This window comes from Cephus cinctus, unplaced genomic scaffold (assembly GCF_000341935.2).
Source record: "Cephus cinctus unplaced genomic scaffold, Ccin1 Ccin1_scaffold1038, whole genome shotgun sequence".
Lineage (NCBI taxonomy): Eukaryota > Metazoa > Arthropoda > Insecta > Hymenoptera > Cephidae > Cephus > Cephus cinctus.
Window position 1 is genome coordinate 10623 of NW_014333571.1, and position 21395 is coordinate 32017.

At 33.3% G+C, this 21395-nt stretch overlaps 1 protein-coding gene across 13 annotated transcripts; it reads left to right on the forward strand.

Moving 5' to 3' along the window:
* The first annotated feature begins 1935 nt into the window (after positions 1–1935).
* LOC107271743 (high affinity cAMP-specific and IBMX-insensitive 3',5'-cyclic phosphodiesterase 8) lies at positions 1936–21167 on the forward strand. 13 transcript variants are annotated; one of them, XM_025088997.1, is made up of 20 exons: positions 1936–2240; positions 2841–3338; positions 9949–10058; positions 13980–14039; positions 14246–14436; positions 14784–14843; positions 15301–15367; positions 16559–16726; positions 16840–17054; positions 17416–17570; positions 17651–17787; positions 17896–18003; positions 18072–18271; positions 18363–18641; positions 18717–18843; positions 18920–19060; positions 19150–19311; positions 19390–19519; positions 19644–19711; positions 19789–21167. In XM_025088997.1, the coding sequence occupies exons 2-20, from the start codon at positions 3230–3232 to the stop codon at positions 19864–19866; spliced, it is 2565 nt and encodes an 854-aa protein (XP_024944765.1). In that variant the 5' UTR covers positions 1936–2240; positions 2841–3229; the 3' UTR covers positions 19867–21167. The 13 variants fall into 13 exon arrangements, 12 of the variants coding, with proteins under 12 accessions (XP_024944765.1, XP_024944770.1, XP_024944766.1 ...); XM_025088998.1 differs by lacking the exons at positions 1936–2240; positions 2841–3338 and adding exons at positions 3345–6815; positions 8385–8495; XM_025089000.1 differs by lacking the exons at positions 1936–2240; positions 2841–3338 and adding exons at positions 3345–6539; positions 8385–8495.
* Positions 21168–21395: the final 228 nt, after the last annotated feature.

Genomic DNA, 21395 nt, shown 5'->3' on the forward strand with positions numbered 1-21395 from the left:
GGAGACGATTATACCTCGATTATAAATATAAAAAGTAAAACAGAATTTTTGTTGGAAAAATACTCATTCAAAATGACAGCAAATAGTTACTTGAAAACATACGAATCAAGCTCGAACAATTGGATGCAATTATTTGAATGCCTGTGTATAAGCTGCTTAAAAAATTCTCAGTCAAGGCTATCGATTTGAGCCAATGACGAACAGAGAAACAGTAGATATTTAGTAAAGTGAAGATCAGTGAAGTCTTATTGGCGTCACGACGCCATATTCACATCTTCGTCAGAAATAACTAACATAAGTATATTCAGTAGGTTCGACGCCAGTAAGCAGATCGCAAGCGTACCGGTCGCATTAGTTTGTCCAATCGTGTGTGGAAGTGTGGAATAAAAGAAAACGAAGAGATTCGTTAATAAACTATTATTAAATCAGCTTGTCAATATGTGACTTGTGAATAGTAAATATGACTTGAAATCATCGAAATTTCTGTCGATTTTTCCATTAACGTCTGTCGGAATGTCGAACAAATTTGTTGGCCGATTCTAGCGCGACTGCTAAACATGTCTTCGTTCGGTTCTACTCGACTTTAATCACCGTAATAGAAGCAAGACCGAAAAAAATTACTGGTTTATTTTGTTTTTTAATTTTTTTCGTAATAAACACTGCTGTAATTTACCGGGCGTGTTTTTTTCAGTATAAAAACGTGACGTCGTGAATATTTTTAATTAAAAAGATAGAAAAATGCTCTCTTGGATAGTTGTCTTCATATACCGGCGGACAAACTGTGTAACGTATATAAATATGGTGTAGTGTAGGCAAATAAGCTGCGATCTCAGTCGCGTATTTACTTGGCCAACGATCACGATCCAAACACGAGTCTTTCTTGGTTCTGAGACTCTTTAAAGTTTGTACTGGTAGTCAAGCAAGATCTTTGTGACTATTTAAATTGTTCTTGTTTGTTATAATTGTTTAATTGTATTCACATATGAAGAAGGATCAATGGAATTTTTCTAGAGATTTATTGTGATGAAATATTTTGCTGTTGTTTTTCGTAAAGTATTGTTCGTATCTGATTATTCTTTTCTGTAGATATTGTTTTTCTCAGACATTATCTTGAACATTGGATGTTTCAAAGCTTCGTGACGATTGTATATATATAGAGAGAAATATGTCAAAGGCCAGTTTCTCATAACGGCGAAACTATGAATTTTTTTTTTCTAAAAAACGAAACCTTTGGACATGTGGCATTGAAATTCTAACCTAATCTAACTTAACGAACTACTTCTTAACCCATCACAACTCCGAGTGTCCAGCATCAAAAATTTTTTGTAAAAATTGGTGCGAGTGTGCTAAACGGCCCTGGACGTATACGTTACATATAGGATTTTTCCAGGACCACTCTGGAAAATGTCAAGTTTCCTGGAAACTGCCAATACGCAAGAAAAAAAAGTCCTGGAAACTGCCTTCTAACATATATATATATAATTGCACTGCTTTCTTTTAAAACCGCGTAGCTATTTCTTTAAAGTGACGTGAACACACTTGACGACTGATTAGATAAAGTAGAATAGAGAAGGCGTTTTTCACGGTGACACACATGACTTATACAAAATAGCTTTTCTGCTATTTTCATGATTTTGTATAAAGCTGATATATTTTTGAATATAAATTTAGATACGTTATTTTAATTGATTTTGAAATCATAATAATTTTCATATTAGTAGATTGCGTATACGTATTTGGTCAAAATAAAATTGTAATTAATAAAATGCCACTGATGAAAGTGAAATTTGAACTAGCGACAGCAAACTAAAATATTCGCTCATAATAGGTGATAATTAAGGAGTGATTTATTATCAGATATTAATAAGCTTAATTATATTCCACTATCAATACTAAAAATCTTTATGCATTAATATTCGTAATTAGCGATCACTCAAAACCCTTCATATTCCTAGTACATTTAACAATTGCAAAAGTGAAACTTGAGATTAAAAATAAAACTACTTATGCCAGATGTGAATCTACATAAATACTTCATATATCAAGATTATCACGTGGTAGACGTAATTAGCTAATAAGCAGTATTAAATAATTGAGATTAAATTCGACAAGATTTCCACACGTTTGGCTTATAAATAAATTGAAAAGTAATGATTGTGAGTGCAAGAAATCACAAGTGGACTTGTTGTTCGAGTTCTAAATCAATGCAAATCGTGATTTCTTATCAACCTTTATAACCTGTAAGTATAAGTCATGCATATAATAATCTATAATTTTACAGAAAAGTCAAAATTTTAAATAACAGATATTTTAGTGGAAAACTTATTGAGTCTAATAATATGATTATAGATACAAATTGTAATATTATTGTAGACATAAAATAAAGGTTGGTTAAAAAAACTATTATTTCCAATATTTGGGACAAGACTCTCCCATGTGACTTATTCATACTATAGAGATACAGTCACAACACCTGTGCATGCTCGGATCACCATTTAATGACTTACAATACAATATTTTATGATCAGTCGTAAGACAATTGTGGAAAACTTGCTTCGATAAAAAACTTTCTATCAAAGAAAACAACAAAACATTGAAACATAGTACCTATAATACCTAAGTTATACATGCTAATTTTAACGTCGTATAAACCTAATCAGTGATATATCTGTGCATGAAAACTACAGTTGAATTGCTTTGATTCAATGCCTAAAAATTTTTTCAAAATAAATATTACAATTCTTAATCATAATTCAACGTCAACTCTGTATACTATAAATACGTATGACGACTTTCAATTATCAATAAATCAAAGAAAGTATTTTTTTCTTTTGTTCCAGAATTATCAAACGTCAAACTGACGTAGCATATAAAAAATCAGTTTCTCCCAGGATACGCGGTCTCCTGATGTCAATTATTTTATTTGGGTCGTCTTATAGATGGCATCGAACTCGATCGAAAAACAATTCTCGCCGGTACAGGGTTCCGTACTAGTACACAATATCCATTTATCCTCATCCCATCCGTCATTTCCGTACATCAACTTACAACAACACTTTATTATATCATAATCAAATCTCAGATGCGAGATAATCAAAGTCGAACAAAATTATAGACACACCCTGATTTTACCTTGTTGGCTAAATTCTTGGCAATGAAAAGTACCTTCAAGACAGGGCCGTAGGTATCGCTTATCCATTCTCATCATCATCATCATCAACACTAGAAAATGGGTTGCACACCCAGTACCGTTCTCGACTGTATGAGGGATCATGAAAAGTTGGAGAGTCGCGCATCATACGACGGACAAGATACAAAAGACTCTTTAGTCAAGTATGGTGAGTATACGTTTTTGTTAAACATTGTCAAAATGTTACTTTTATGCAAATACAAGGTTAGATTGAAACTGTGTAAAGAGAAAGTACATATGCAGTAAATGATTATTCTATCTAGTAATAATTATGATATAATAAGCATAGGCATACATAATATTCACCGGTGCGTGCTTTTAGGTTAGAAGACTGTGTATTTATTTCTACAAAGACTCTCTAGTACCTGACTCTCCGTGTCTAGCGATCACGCTCGAAAATCATTGAGCAAGTCATTTACTACGTGTCGCGTGCACGTGACGTTACCTTCCAAAACTTGTTTCGCAATTCAGGACCAATAGAGAGGCAGTGAGTAAATGCTGCTTCGCAGGTGCTGAAACGTTGTTTTTATGTTGTCATGCGAACGATACTTTAGTGGAAGCTCAAGAATCTGTGAAGATGTTTGGGAATGTTGCCATTTATCCCAAGATACGTACAATTCCAAATACTTTTAATATATCTGGGCTTCTTCGTACTTTTATTTTATTTAATTTTTTTTTATTGTAAAGAGAGCCGAAGCTCACGGCAACAGTCATTCTCCTTGACCCAGTCTACCACTAACCACCATATCAACAGGAGTCATCATTCGCGACACGCATTAATCAGGGCCTATAAGAAGTTACGAAGATTCGATTGACTGTATCTTGATCCTCGAAATATTTAGTTGATATACTTATCGATAGCCTAGCAGCCGTCAAAATCGTTCAGTTTAAATAAAATATTGATTGATTAACAATGATTTCGTAATTCATGGTCGATAATAACTTTTTAGGAATATACTCACGCTGCATGTAGATCATTCTTATCGTGATCTTCACTTTGAGAATTATAATGTCACTCTTTCAAAGAATACGTGTATACAGGTGGTTGCTATTAATTTAAAGTGACAACAAAAGACAATTCTTGATAATCAATTTACAGGTCTTTTCAATTGCAGTATTTGACAGCACTGCTTCATTGAAATGATTCTGTAACATTTTTCACCTGCAACCGTTACTTATAATCTTGGATGGATCTTGTGTATAATGAGATTATCTGTAGAAGTTATTTGAAAATTGGTCAATTCCTTATATACGTCGTAGGCTAGCATTGGGGTGCGATGAACTTCACGTATGACTAACACGTGAAAGATATTATACCTAATATCTTGTATCAATAAATTAATTTCTTTACACTGTTACAAATCCACATTCCTTGATTAAAAGTCAAAAGATACCTTGTTGAAATATGCAAGTCTTGTATCAACTGCCTTAGGCAATTCATTATTATTAGAATTATTTGAAATTTTGGTTGGTATCGAATATTATATGTATATTCTGAGATCTTTAATTAATAACACGTATAAGTTTGCACCATGGACTCTTTATTGCCTACCTTAGAAGCCATGAGGAATAGTTGGTTGATTACAGTTTCTAGATAGCATATACATAGCACCAATAAATATATATTACCAAACATTGATTTATCGATGGGTAACTTATGCAATGTAATACACGCGTAAGTTTTATGACTGGGAGGGTTAAGAAAGAGAAAAAAAGAATTTAGGTCCACAGAAATCATAAGAGTTATACAGTATTGCTTTACATAAGAAGTCGATATTCTTGGTCTGTCTAGAATCTCTATGATACTGGTTGGTATTAGTATAGAAACGGTAGGAGATGAAAAGATTTTTATAATTTTTTTTTTGAATTTTCTAGTAGTCAAATTGTAATGGATGGATTCGTAAATTTTTGTATTATAAATATTTATAGGCTGTATCCTTCAAATGTCAAAACCCATCAAATGTAACTTCTGAACTTGCAACAAAAGTAGAATAAAAATTTAATGAAAAAATTGGAATTTCCCACTTGTATAATGTAAAAATATTATAGGACAATTTTAAATCAATTCTAAAGTGTTTAATGCCAATTATCTATCATATACTAAACAGCTTAATTGGACATTGATAACATGCCTGTATAGGATTGCTTATTTAAAAAGAATAAACGGATCAACCTCAGTATCCATATTATAAATAGACATCATCAATTACAATACTGTTCGATTATTGAATATAGATAGGTGAAACGAGAGGAGTCCAATATGATATTACTATATAGCGAATCGAGAATATAAAATCGAGATAAAAATATTGCAGCTTCGAGTCAATAAATCTACCTTATGAAATACACGTAATACGAAATGGCATCCAATATAAATAATTCAAATTTACATCTGTCATCATTCAGTAACAACGCGCACAGTATGGAGTTTCGCAAATCAATAAATAATAAGAATTAATAAATCGCACAGTGAATCTTTCATGTAACAAGACATAATGACCTCTTATAATCAGCAGAACATGTCATGACACGTAGTAATGTTAAGCGCACTATATGCCCAGTACAGATCCTACTGTAGTTGTTGTACATATGCGCAACAGACAATCTTTATAAATCGTGGCTATTACGGGAAGTAAATATCACATTCATAATTCATTAAAGCCAATTGTCAACGAAGAGGATCGCGCAATGGAATATCCGTAACATTAGTGTATTAAAGTATCAACAATAAGAATATGATTGACAAGATTTCTAATCGGACAATATGAATATTTTATAACCATATTGTATACGCTTGTATAAATTATTTTGTGTTTTCAAATGACTATCTAGCACTGTATGTACTCAATTTTCCTCTATTTGATATGACGTTAAAATTACCGACGTCAAGCAATTTCTCAAATATAAACAAAATAGTTTTATGATAGATTATACAAAATTAGTATAGATATTATAGTGTTGAGAAGCAGCGAGTATAGTAAATTATACATATATTCTATATAAGCCTACCGTTCAGGTATTGCCCGTGGCTATCACGCATGTCACTCACTCACTCGCTCTTTCGCTCTTTCATTCGTTCGCTCACTCACTCATTGACTCTCGAAAGCACAATATCTTCTCAACGATTTGGATAACAGTCAGTTACACACCGCGCACGATACTTCATCGCGATTATCCCGTGTGCAGTCATAAAGCATGAACTTCGTTAGAGTTCATCATAGTACATCAGGATCGAGAGGAATATCAATGTGCAATTGGATCGAGTAAATAGTGCTAGAAGACCAGAAAAACGATAAATAGGAGTCGTTCGGACGGACTACGTGAAACAAAGTGACAGTTGGAAAGAAAAGTGAGGACGAATTGTCGTGAATTATTTTGTGAACAATTTTCTTGTATCGCGGGGATGCCAAGCAATGGGATTAGGGAGAATTGCGAACTTGTGATTTTATTGAATACATTTATCTGATTATTTCGTTCTATTCTAACTGAATCAGCGCACTCTTCTTGCGGTTCACTTTTGAAAAAACGTGGCGCGCATTGTCACTCACTTGTACGTGTTGACTAAAATAATACAAAAGTGGTTGTAAATTGGTTCTTACTAATTTCAAAAGAAGAATTCCTTGAGGTGATTTTTAAATAATGTGCTTCGATTGTATGATCAAAGTCTCATGTTGTTTTTGTTGTATCCGGATGTTTTTCATACCACGTATATAAATATTTCTGTACTGTTTACACGGCATGGATAAATCCTTAGGATTTATATCTAACGACAACACTTGTGTGTTTTCGTTGTATGAAGACTTACTAATGTATATATCATTAACATTCTCAAATTCGATCTTTCACACTCTCCCCGCGTTAATACATGAGCCTTAATTATAATAATTCTTAATAATTATTGAACGGGCTAGAATGACCAGGTATAGGTGTAATATATACGCCGTGGCAGATATATTTCATTACCTGCAGGTTCTTTCGCTCTCTATAAAAGTCTCAAGGAAACGTCCGGCAATAAACGGCTTCTAAACTGGTCCTACTGCGCTAACCTAGTTTCTCAGCTGAAATGTAAAAGTGTTTTAATATATAGCCGAAGGTTCAAACTCGCGTGGGCAGATGATTTCTACATGATATTTTTCGTCGGCCTTGTATAAAACTATCAATTAAACACATTTCTGAAGTTCCAATCATACGATTAGCGTCTTAGTCATTGATTGGTTTATTTTTAACAGATGACAATGGCCGTATTCCTGATCAGCCAATTAAGCCAGGAAATAGCCCAGTTTCACTTATTTAATTTGATTGATGGGATTAGCTTGAATCGTATAGATGCAAGATGTCGATAAAAGGGATTTTGTGTAATCCTTCAATGCTATAAAGTTTTGGTATCAATTTAATTCATTTTAAAAGGTACAGTCGTGTTGTGAGACTTCCGAGTATGGTTGAGTTATTGCTGTAGGTATAACTTTCTTTTTTTCTACGGGTCAACTTTCGTGCACGATTTCGATGAGGAGCCAACGATATCCTCGAGATTGCTTTATTCGTTGGGTACAAATGGTGCTTGATATCAAAGCAACGTATCAGATGATATTGCCTAAACGATTAGATTTTATTGGGACGTATAAATACAGAGAGACTTTAGATATCGTCGAATATTGTCCCAAGTGGTAAGAGCCTCGATTATAAGTCGAACGCGGTAGTTATATTCAATCTGTTAATGATTCGTCATTAAATGACTCCAGTGGTATCGAAAATATCCTATTACCTTTATTATTGGTCGACTTATTTCAACTGATTATTTCAATAAGTTTTGGTCATCAAAATCCACTCGGTCTACTTTGTCCGTTTATTGTGTGTGTGATATGCAAATTTATATCCATACTATTGATGTAACATACAATTTACAGAATAATCATTGTTGATAATTTTCTTATCTATTTGTAGATGTATGTATTTTTTTTACAAATACTAAGTCACGTTCCTAACTTAGTACTTTAATAGAGTTTTATATTATTACTTTGACTAACGCAGTAGTGAACCACAGACGCGGAATGCTATTTAAAGTTTATCGTTGAATATTAGATTTATCGAATATTTACAATAACGAAAGCGACTTAAATTCATTAATCGTCATCATCGTCATCATGGGATATGTGAGTGTGCCTACTCTATTGTCGTCACGTCTCTCTTACGTTAGATGATTGCGAGAGGTAGAAGGTGATCCATATGACATCCTCTTTGGCGGAATGTTATCTTCTCAACGAAGATTCACAAAATTTGGAAACAGACAGCGAGATACTACACAACGGTATGTAGAGTGGGAATAGCATATTGGCGGAGGGGAAAAAAATAAATATCACGTGACGTAAATTCAAATTGAACAAGTCCCACGGTTTATTTCAAATAGAACCATAGACACACAATAGAGAACATAGACGTAAAACTAAAAAATCCTAAGAGTCTATATGAAGTGTTGATAAGAAATTTTTCAAAATATCAATTGTTCAGTCAACACAGAAACGTTTACTCTCGCTAGAAATATCTGCCTGTACGAGAAATGGATCTTATTTATCACAACGTCTGAAGCACCGCAGTATCAATTGATCGGACATGTATAAATGTAACCAATAAGTACCGGATGATTTTTAGCGAAGAAAATGTTTGACGAGTGGTATATGGAAAAATTTTGAAATGACTGCTTTACATTTAAAAAAATTTTTTACTACTCGAGTCATCATTGATTTTTTTGCTTTTATTTCACCAACGCGATCATGGCAGGCAACCCTATCGAAACTTGTGTTATATACCTAGCAACGATTTGCGTCATGACATTTAATCATCCACGCGCATACTTTATCGGCCCAAGGAAATACTTTAATACTGCGTCCAATAAATATTGACACGCCCTGAAAACAAAAAAAGCGCGTGAAGCAGCGAGGAAATACCTTAAGGTTGTCAAATGAAATAATCCTAACAGCAATACAACGTGATAGTACGGTGCATCGTAGACCTAGGTAATTTTTAATTTTCTTAAAGAAGTGGCCTACTATGTTTGATGGTTGTTTTGGAATACATTAGTTCTGTGCTTTGCTCTTGATTCTTTATTGTATAGAGAGATTGAGAGCACTCCTCAATCAAACCTTGCAATCATATGTACAATTACGACTTAATTGTACTTAATTTTTTCTTATAATTCTTGACGTCGGATCAACGCACTTACTATGCGTGGGGTCTGGGCATTGTGCATTGTAATTGAGGTTGGTGGGTTGGATTAGATAATTTATAAATATTAAAAAAATGAATTGTTATACATTGATAAAAATTCTATGTTATCCATCGATATCGAGGGATTGACAGTGTTTTTTGATTTTTAATAATAACTTCCAGCAGACGCTAATATTTCGCAAAGTTGATAAGCCAAGTAATAAAATCGAATCTCCAATCGTGATAAGGGCTGAGTTATCCTCGGCGGTTAATGCTATCATGGCAAACATCGCACAGTTTAGAATTTTGTAATCATTCAGGATGTACAGGGTACTTGAGGTAAAATTAAAAGCACTGACGCCACGTTAGATAGAGATGTCATGATAATCTTTCCTGACTATTAAGGAACGTGTGTTATCGACATTATAGATGTATATGAAATAATAATAAATAGTAGTGCCATTTATATAAATAATTTTTGTGTTTTATACTTCAGTATATATATATATGTATATTATGAGTATATTTTTATTTCAATATGTTACTCGTCTTTGCAGGTGACGAAACGGAGGACAATCGGTTGGAAATATTTGACGCATGGAGTCAGAAATCAATAACGGGCCAAACTATGTCGACGATAGATGACGACACGGAATACACAACAGCCGTAAGTTAATTTTTGTAAGATTCTTTTTACTTGTAAATGCATTGCACATTGTTTCCTTCTTTGCCTAAGGTTTCATTCAAATTCAGATAAAAAATTATACAAAGACATTAAAAGTGTAATCAAGCGTAAGATCTGCACGTGATAGTTGATCGAAGTGCAAAAGTTAATGTGCAAATATCTGTATCAGGTTCTCTAGTTTATTTTTGTCTTGTGTCTTTCAAACGAAACTTTTCACCGTTCAGACGTATTCGTGTAGTTCTACGCAACACGATTTAATCATGTACTGATAGTCGATTTTCCCGTTTTAATTCTTCCATGACGTTTGCGTGACGTATCGATCACGTCCCACCTTATTGTAGTATTTGATCTCACGTATCTATCCGTTATCCTATCGTAATTACCTTTGCCATTGATAACGTCAACAAGGACGAAAAACCGATCAATTTTTAAATATCCCTCTCCAGCTGATAAAAGCCAAGTGATCCACAATGATACTTATTTTTGTTATTGTTCTACACCGAATCGCAATTACTTTGCTTTTAATCATTTGTCCTTGTATTTGTTTGCTAATGCAGGACAATTTAATTGAGAACGAAAAGAATTTTTAAAAGAAAATTAAAATGCATTTGAAATTTTTTCACGCTCTTCCTAGAATGATAAATTTTTTCCGACACATATTTATCTTGTTTGGGAAGAGTTTTATCACAAAATTCATATCGATCCGATGCGATGACAATACCGATATGGTAATATCGGTCTATATGTGTCCTAACATACATACTAATCTAAAAGTGTCCAAATATTTATACTGTCGTTTAAAATGAATGCTAAGTTCCCTCATGGACTATACTTTACACGAGTTTACACAATCAGCTGACAAATTTTACTGTTAACTTAAAAAAATATACACGTAGTACTTAACGTGTGGCAATTTTACGATTAATTTTAGTGTTTGTGTCGTGGTATTTCCCGAGTACCGTATGCAGCGATGAATTTTCATTAATTTGCTTTGAGGAACTCTTAGATGTCAAAAAAACAAAATATTTTATTTTTTTTTAAATGTTTCAAAACATTTTTATTCTACGCGTAAAAATCTATGAATTTCCCAAGAATATTTTTTTTGGAGACTTCTCAGTGCATAATGAAGCTATATACAGATCCTGGAACCACAGGAAATCCGGCGTTGCGACACTTTAATACCATGTTGAATTTGTATTATTGGAATAAACCTAATCGAGCACATTAAATGACGTTACGATTGATCGAAAAATCTTTTTCCTTATTGAAATTACAGCAAATTATAGAGAAATCCAATTAACGTTTTCTTCTTGTTCCTTAAGGCTTTATGCCCTCATATAGGGTCGAGTATCAAAAAAAAACAATTAACAATTGCGAATTTGCGAACTGTGACATTGAAAGTGTTCACAAAATTGTATTAATAATTTTTATCAGTGATTATCTGTCTGATGATTTGAATTAATGTGCACGTGTGAAATTTTAACGCTTTTTTTTTACTATCCACCATCTGCTGTTTTCTTAAGCAAATTTTCACGGTACATTTTACTTGATCCAAGTTGTTGTGGTACACAGAAAAATCATTGCTAGAGCATTGGGTTAATCTTTGTACAACAAAAAATAATAACCACACTAATTCCGTCTCGAGTTTGCCACTGCGATTTTAAATCTCAGTAAGTTTAATTTTTGCGAATATTACTAGAATTCTTGTAATTCTTACTAGAAACTTGTTCTTGTCCAAATGCTAAATATTGTTTTCATAATCGCGACTATACATTTCTTTCGGCGTATGAATATTTTTTCCTTAACAATTTTAATCACTGATTTTTAATTATAAACCTACCGATAATTTTTTATAAACCTATTTTTGACTTTAAAAGGTGCAAATGACCCGTCGATAGTAGGTTTAGTGTTAAATATAAAAATGTTCTTCCTTTATTTACGAAAACGTCATACGAGTCTATCGATAGCTATCAGTATATATGTATTATTAGAACTATAGAAAACAGTACATTTCCCAGGAGTTACGATAGTTTCTCCAAGGCGTCGCATCGCACTTGTTATCGGTAACAGGAGATTTTATTACGAAGATACGAAAGTTCCGATCTTGATATACGATTGGAAATGATCAGTCCATCGATTCGTTTATTCATCGGTTAAACAGCACATACGTGAAGTTGAAGGCGAATCGATTACGAAAAATTACGAACTGAATTTAATTAAAGCTCAAACAGCAAATTTAAATAGAACGAATCGAATTGTGAACCGTGCTTAATAATAATCACCAATACAAAGACACCACTATCGTAATAATATGTAATTAAAGTGAAGACCTGATTGACTAAATAGGTATGAAAAACTGGGAAAAATGACATTTGTACAAGTGCAATAAGTCATTGGAACTATGTTGGCTACGTAATAATTAATTGTTTTTTCAAATCGATAAATAAATTTAATGATGGTGCCTACGTAATAAATTTCGAAAAATGAAACAGCGCGATCCATCGATGGAAGATCAATTAACACATATCGGATTACACACGATAAATATGAGCGACACGAGGCGATTGACACAGCCATCTATTTACGTGTCTCATCTGATAGAGAGCGACGACAGTTACAGCAAAATAAACGAGAGTAATGAATCCTGGTATGCAGGATTACTGGATATGCTTTGTGTGCCCGTGAGAAAGAAATGTTTCGCAAATACCGACAAGATGCAAGTGAAAGTTCTAGCTGCGCCGAATTGGCAGCAGCCTCTGTCTCGGATTCAAGTAAGATTTCACGTGGTACGGATAATGAACCTTGACGAGTGAAATTTTTACAATAAATTCCATCAGCGCGATTATAAAATATACACGTAGTAAAAGATTTGGCGACGTCTACCTGCTGCGGAGACGCGGTTAAATAAAAGCTATTTTTTGTTTTCAGTGACTTTTATTTATATCGATTGCAATAACATTTTTCGAACAAAGACCGTGCAGCTATCTTAGCTTCATCGCATCATAGTCACGCATCGCATAAATAATATAACGTCACAAAAGTCGTTGCTTCGATTAGTTTATACGTCCATTGGAGGAAATGCACGTGTTGTTTCTTTATTGCGAAATGCAATTGGAATTGCTACAGCACAGACAGGAAATGTACAGGAAAATATACTTTAAATTCTTCCAAAAATTTCTCAATATTTTCTTACTAGACTGCAGGATGTAGGAATAAACTATTTGTGTTGCTAGCCATTCGCAAAGTCTCAGCAAATAATATTTGACTCAAGAGACAGAAGTAGCTGTTTTCATTAGTTTGTATATGCATTGGAGGAACTACTCGTGTTCTTTGTCCTTTCGTCTTTCGTCCTTTGTTGCGAAATTCAATTGAATTGATTATAGTACGGACAGGAAATGGTTATGCAATAAATTGCTCCAAGAATATTTCTATATTTTTTTACTACACTAAAAGCTGTACAAATGAACTATGTATGTTGTTTGTCATTCACAAAATTATAGCGTTCAATTGAATCCATTGAATTTCGTTTTTGTTTCATCAAGCGTTCTTTTCCGCGCACACGCTGTAATAACTGTGTAAAAAACAAATGACTAGACAAATTTTTTAAATCAAGTTCCAGAGTTACTTCTGAGCTCGTAGAAAATTTATTATTGCTTGCGAGATAAAAAAAAGTTGAATTTTCTTTATAACTTTTTTATGAAAGATTTGTCGAGTTCTGTTACGAACGCGAAGGTTCGGTTGCACAGATCAAAATGTCCACGGACGAGACGTCGTGAACGCATATTGTGGAAAGATGAAGAAGAGCGTGATACAAAAAATTTTCAAAATGTCGTAGTAAATATAATGAAATTATGAAGTGCCGCTAATCTTTACGAGAGACTCTTAATTATTTTTGTTTCGCAGAAAGGACCTCAGGATCTAAAACCAAGCTTACTGACGTCCTGTATTCCTGGTCCCGTCAAAGTAAGACAATTTGTTTTAGTTTGTCAGTCGTTGATGTCGACAAATATTTTTAGTACGAAAATCACAAATCTCGTTTACACTCTTTGTTTTCTGTAAATTATACTACTTTACTTATTAAGACAACAAAATCTTAGACTAACACTTTTACGATGCTGATACACTAGATTTAACATGGAATTACGATCTTTATAATTTCTTGTTAACAGATATTATTGGCTTTTGGTCGTGACGATCAGCAGTTGGAGGTTCTTGGAAATGTAGCGAGAAGACTAGGCTGGAGCGTTACAATAGCAAGAACTATTGAAAAGGCAGTGGAATCATTTCAAAATCGATGTCATGATCTCGTTATCATTGATCGCAGAGGACAACGTAGTGCGGAAGGAGATGCTTTTTGCAAGTATGTTTTTTTTTTTAATTCAAAATCTATTTCAAATGTTGAGCACGTTCTCATAATTATGCGAGTTGATAGAATCGAACTGTCATGTGCTGTTTGTGCTGTCAATATATGCTGACAAAATCACGCACTACATAGTATATTATTTGTTTAAAGATTTAAAAAAATTAAATACACATTGACAAAGAGTTAGAGCATGTTAATTAGTGTATAGTCCTAGACAATTTTAATTCTGTACTAATATGAATCCACGTAGTCGTATGCTTATGCTTTTGTAATCAGTATCAGAAAAAATTTTGTTTAGATAAGTTGAGCGTTTAATAATTAATTTATGTTTATCCTATCAACAGGGCCATTAGAAATATCAACTGTAATCAAAATTGTGTGATTGTGGCGGTTGTGAGAAAATCGTGAGTATGACAAACATTGTCAGTTAAAGTTTGATTGTAAAAATTCTTAATATATGATACCTTATTTTTTACAAATGTCTTTTAAAAAAACTAATATAGTTAATTCCGTCGACAATTGGACACGTCATTCTCTGATAAGGAATAACGTGTTGCTGTGGTTGTATTTTTTTATTTTGTATCTCATCGTTAATCTATTTATATACCACGCCAACTATACGTCACACGCTACCTCTTCTAATCTCACTGAAAGTCAATTTTTATCAAATACAATGAGATTAAGTTTAATACTCGAAACAACTACGGTCCTGCTGTACATATATGAAATTACGCTACACGTGTACCGTTTAAGATAACTTTTTATTGGAAACTAATAGAAACTTCTTGTATCATATGTACAGATTTTACAAATTAATGAAATACACAAGTTCCCCTTTGTATGCAAGTCTCAATTTTTTAGATTTCTGATGAGTTCCGATAAGGATGAAATCGTCACCTTGGACTTATTGGGAACTGGATTCAACAGAGTAAGTTCAAGCAGTAGAATACCAATCGAATAAAGAAACGTGAAGACAATATCAAGTGAAATAATAATTTATGAGGACACATCAATCAGTTTTGACAATTGTACTTGTACGATTACCTCCAAGAATTGTCCATAGAAACAAAACAATCAAATCATTTGACATCTGCATAATTTGTGCATTTTAAATAATATTTTTAAATAACCATCTGTGCTTCCACTTTAAAGTACTTGCCGTTACACAGGTAATATGTATATGTATAAATTCTTTAAAATCGATTCAGTAATTCAATTCGCATAAGCTAGTTGTCTTTTTTATGCACCTTGAAAATTGTACCTTGATTATTTCTCGTGATTCAAGATGAAACGGCAGAGATGTAAAGTGCAAATGTGCGATTTGCGTGACTCGTTTTCCCAACGAGAAATGAAGTTAAACTATAATTGAAAAATGAAGTTGAAGTATAACTTGATAAAAATGGAGCAACGATTCAGTGAGAAGTAGAAAAAAAGAAATCAAGGAATGACAGAATTAAGTCCGTTTCTTCAACGCGGTTCGATGTATAAATTCCGTTTATCTTCAAAATGCAAGTATCTGATTGGCTAATAGCGCAATTAAACCAAGTTCACGCATTGAATCGTGGTCAAAAAAACGGGCGTTAGAAAATTTGAAGCAGACAGAATGTGGTGGTCGATGAATTGCTATTATGAATTGAAGTTGACGTGTTTTGTGATGAAGGATAGCAATAACTTTTTTTTTAATTGCTATATAAAAGGACGTTTGGGCGCAATGGAATTTCACAGTTGATCCATATTTTGCGTGTTGTAAATTTTGGAAGGACACGATTACCAACGATGCCAAATATAAAAATATGAATTCGATTTAGTCTTATTCTAGTTGGGTTTGGAATGCGGTAAAAATAAATAATATGAATATGATGAAACTTGTTAAGAATCTTGAAGAATCCGATAACCTTATTCTTCATCTAATTTTATTTTCTTTGGAATGTTACTGTACACTTGTACACATTGATTTCTAAGGATCAATTGTCAGAATTGAAGTTGTTTTTCTTTCTTGCAAAATAATAACTGGAAGTATTCTCATAAATTACATTCATTGCCACTGTCTACGTTACCTCCATTCAACTTCATTAAGATTTATGCATCATAAGTCATTAATGTTTTGTCATCATTCCAGGTGCTTATGGAATGCTCGCATGAAGGCATACTTATTAATGAATTGATGGGTATTTATGGAAGCGAAGTGCAACCAAGAGCACAACTAGCAGCAGCCCAATCATTGCATTTAGCAGTAGACAGATGCAGAGACATGGTGCACATAACAAATGATCATCATATTGTACAGGTATAAAAAATATCATTTCTAAACATACAAGATTTATTATGAAAAATAAAAGTTTAAATTTAGGGCAACACTCTAAGGCGCATCTATCTGAAGAACGATTCTATTGGTTGCAGTTTGTGAACAGAGCCAGTGAGAAGCTATTGGGTTACAAACCAGAAGAAATAGTGGGGAAGAATCTCCTGGAGATAATAACAAGTGAAAATTCAATCTTAATGGATCAGCAGTTGCAACGTGGTAGAGAATGGGAGGGCAATATGAATTGCAAGAGAAAGTCCAATGATACCATCACCATAAATTGCAGGATAATACCATTCTGTGCCAGTGGAAGGTCAGATCATAATAATTAAAACTTGACAGAATAATATATTTTCTATTTCAAGCATTCAATGCCTAGGAGAGAATAACAATAGTAAGCCTGTGTGGCAATGGAATATCAGAAATACTGATTGTGATGTTTTTATTTTCAAATGGAAACTTATTGAGAAAATATTTTTCAAACTCAAACTATGCTCTTACATAAGCTGTACTTTTATTTTATTGTCATTCAGTTTCAAGATATAGTTTCCTATTAAATTTATAAAACTAGCTTGAATGACTTTCCATTGATTTTCAAAATTTGTTTAATCCTTGTAACCTGACTATTGACTTTGAATATGATAAGATTACTCAGAAAAGAAATACGCTTTCAGGAAACCTACCCATTATGTCTATGTCCACGACACTACGTATCTGCTAGAAAATTTAGGCGTTGCTCCGAGCAGTACGGGAGTCCAACAGCATCCAAGAGGAAGTTTACATTCATTACGCAGAGGGTCATTCGACATCCGTTCAATCGGAAGTGACAGTAAATTTCGATGACTTTCATATAAATAGTATATAAAGAAAAGAAGATTGATCCTAAACATTTGTTAAACCACTCAATAGCACAAAGACGTTCCAGTCTTGCGAAATTGCACAATTTACCTCTGGAGGCACCAATCACAAAAGTGATTACTCTACTGACGAATGCAATTACGGAAACATCCGCTTCGCATCCGGAAGTTGCTATGCAAATTGATAAGGTATCATCGGATTCTAAACATAAATAATGCTCGGCCTACATTGCTAGGATAAATTTAACAAGTGTTTTTGGGACAAAAATTTACAAAAATCATTATGATGTTTCACAGGCGATTGAAACCTTAAAAACTACAGAATTGTATGTACCACATATGAGAGAAGATGCAAGAGCTTACAATGATCCAGTAGCTACTGACTTGGTCGAAGCTTTATTAGCGGTAAGTTCACTATATTTATTTTAAATACTCAATAATTTCTCCTAATGATATAATCAATTTTTTATAAGTCTCCAAATTATGGAAGAGATTCGAGAAGATCATCCAATGATTCTTCGGGGAAGCTTGCACCGATCAAAATGCTCAATACCCAAGGGGGTCGTGTACCATCTAAGAATTATCGAGCACCCCAGGAGATAATGGAACTATTAAATGATAGACTCAATTGGGACTTTGACATATTCAAGTTGGAACTCTTGTCTGGTAGAAGGTAAATTACCTCCAACAAGTACAATAGAAATATATAGTTTAGCTAATGTAATTAAGTAAAATTACTATTCAAATCTCCCATTATATTTCAGACCTCTAGTTTACTTGGGGATGAGCTTGATGTGTCTTTATCATGCACCTACAGTCTTAGGATGTGACGAGAAGACAATACAAAACTGGTTAACAATAGTGGAGATGAACTATAATCCAAATAATAGCTATCATAATTCTACGCACGCTGCTGATGTTCTGCAAGCCACTGCGAGGTTCATGCAATCAGAGAGATTAAAAGCAATTTTAAATCCATCCGATCAAGTTGCTGCACTCATTGCTGCTGCCGCTCATGATATTGATCATCCTGGGCGGTCAAGGTAACAGTGGTTCAATACAGATAATTTCTAGAATTACAGCGATTTGCCTATATAATTTTACAAAATTATTGTCAGCCAATTCCTCTGCAATTCCGACAACAAACTAGCAATACTGTACAATGATTTGACAGTACTTGAGTCCCACCATGCAGCTTTGACGTTCAAGTTGACTTTAGCTGATGACAGTGTCAATGTGTTTAAGGTAAGCCTTGTGTACAGCTTTATAAAACTTTTCCAATAGCTTCCTATAAACAAGTAGTGTTTCTTCGACTGTTTAGAATTTGGAAAGAGAATCATACAAAGTAATGAGACAGAATGTCATAGATATGATTCTAGCGACGGAAATGACGAAGCACTTTGAGCACCTTGCCAAATTTGTTAACATGGGCAGTAGTAGAATTGGAGATGGTCTATCAGAGGTAAATTATAATAATGATAATCGTTAAATAATTATGTACAAGAATATCCTACTATAAATTCATGAAAATGTCAACAATATTTCTTACAGCCTTATTCAGACTCTATAGATATGGCTGTCCTGATGCTGCCAGAAAATATAACGCTGGTCAAGAGAATGATAATAAAATGTGCTGATGTGTCAAATCCAACGCGACCTCTTAAATGTTGCATCGAGTGGGCAAGGCGGATCGCTGAGGAATATTTTAATCAAGTATTAATAATTCCAAGAACCATTAACCACCATATTTATTTTAAATTACATATTTAATCTCAAATTTCATATCAACAGACGGACGAGGAGAAGAAAAATAAAATGCCTGTTGTCATGCCTATGTTCGACAGAATGACATGTTCAATACCAAAATCCCAAATAGGCTTTGTTGACTTCATCATTAATGATATGATCGATGCATGGGACTGTACGTATTATCATACCACTTCTATAAAATTACCGCTAATTATATTTTAAAAGAAACAGTATCTCCACTACGTTTAAGAATTTCTTTTTTGATTCGTAATTATTCATAAAATTTTTTATTCTAGCCTTCATAGACATGCCTGAAATGATAGAATATATGAGACACAATTATGAGAAGTGGAAGGAATATCACGTAAGTTACGTCATGATTAAAGTATGCTCTATGTGTGTCTCGAGAATTGTTTTCAAATATTGTTATCTATTTTTTAGGATCAAGGTATATCGACACTACATGATGTGGAAAGGCTACAAAAGTTACCAGAGCTACATATAGCAAAACCGCCATGAAAAGTGTAGAAACTGTATATGCACCTCGGTAATAAGATTCTCCGTCCGATGGAAGGTACCTCTAGAAAGATCATATCATCAAAGTAATTCTATCGCGTAACATAGGAGACACTTAATGAACGATAACGATAAAATTGATAGTCGGAAAGAACGTATACGCTTTTAAATTATTTTTAATAAATATACACGGAAAGAATTTTAATCCTAAAAATTACCCTGACTGTCATGGTAATCCATGAACATTGACATTTTAGCCTATATCATAAAAACCTACAGTTGAAACAATAATGTAATTATAATGAATTAAGTCTTCATACATTTTACGAAGTCGTATGGTAAATTAATATATTTCAAGATATACCTACTTTAGTTAGATTTTTTACTCCATTAAATTTGAAAGTGTAAGAAAACTGTAGAAGTATCTGATATTGGTGTAAAATTTTACCAGGCAGCATATTACTCTGCGTCGTTTGAACTTCATGTGTAAAACAGCATTATATACATAATTACAATTTCTCTTCGCAGTCTCTGCAGCCAATTTTACTATACTGCAAGTGATGATAATCGATCGACAACGGTCCATTTTCAGTTATCGTAAGTCAATCGTATGTCATAACAGTCGAAGATCAACCGACGTAATTGCCATCATTTGTATGGAAGAGAAAAAAGCAACAAAATTACCATATATTTATTAAGAGATCTTTGGTTAATAAAAAAGACTACTTCGATTATACAATATCAACACCAGTTACTGGCACATTAAGAAGCCAATAAGGAAAAGAAGAATGCAAATCAACGTGAGTATCTGGATGACCTATAGATGAAGAGTGCGTTTCGTATTGATTGAATGCAAACTTTATATTTATTGTATATCACTCTTTGTTGTCATTGGTAGTCAAGCCATTTTGCAAATTATCATATATGTATTTTTGGCGACTTGTGTTCACCCCATAGAACGAACAGATTATTACCATTGGAACGTTATTCGTTTTCTTCTAATTTTTTCATTAAAAAAATAATAGTCATTATCATATTGTAGATACATGAAATAATCATAACAATTGTATATTTGAATAACTTTCGACAGCCAATAAGTATTAGTCATTAGAATGAACAATATTGTAGTCCCTATTATCGTTTCCTGTTCTGATAATAATTGAAATATTTTGCAGTAAATGTCGATGGTAGAAATAATGAATCGCTGGCAAAAGAAACAGATTTAAAAATAACAGTACAGTAAATGAATCTTGTATTGTCGTACAATAATTCTATATGTAAATAATTATAATAATCTTTCAGTATATTCAATTTCATAAACAGGCCCTCCCCTGTTCCTTATTGAAATTATTCTTACAATTAGTGATTTTCACCGAAGATACAGCATTTACTTTGCTATTCACTTTTCTCCATGTAGAAAAATCTTATCGAAAGTTTTGGTAATTTTTATCCCTAATTTTGCAGAAATTATCATACGGTTCTCTCCGTTTATGATATTATCATTACCGTACTAGCCTTTATCCGTCCAATTA

Excerpts from the sequence above, each read along its gene's own strand:
- LOC107271743 (XM_015748117.2), top strand. The coding sequence starts at position 12,560 with ATGAAACAGCGCGATCCATCGATGGAAGATCAATTAACACATATCGGA. Across the intron at positions 14,844-15,300 it reads GTGGCGGTTGTGAGAAAATC|ATTTCTGATGAGTTCCGATA; the intron begins GTGAGTATGACA and ends TCAATTTTTTAG. Across the intron at positions 18,272-18,362 it reads GAACTCTTGTCTGGTAGAAG|ACCTCTAGTTTACTTGGGGA; the intron begins GTAAATTACCTC and ends ATTATATTTCAG.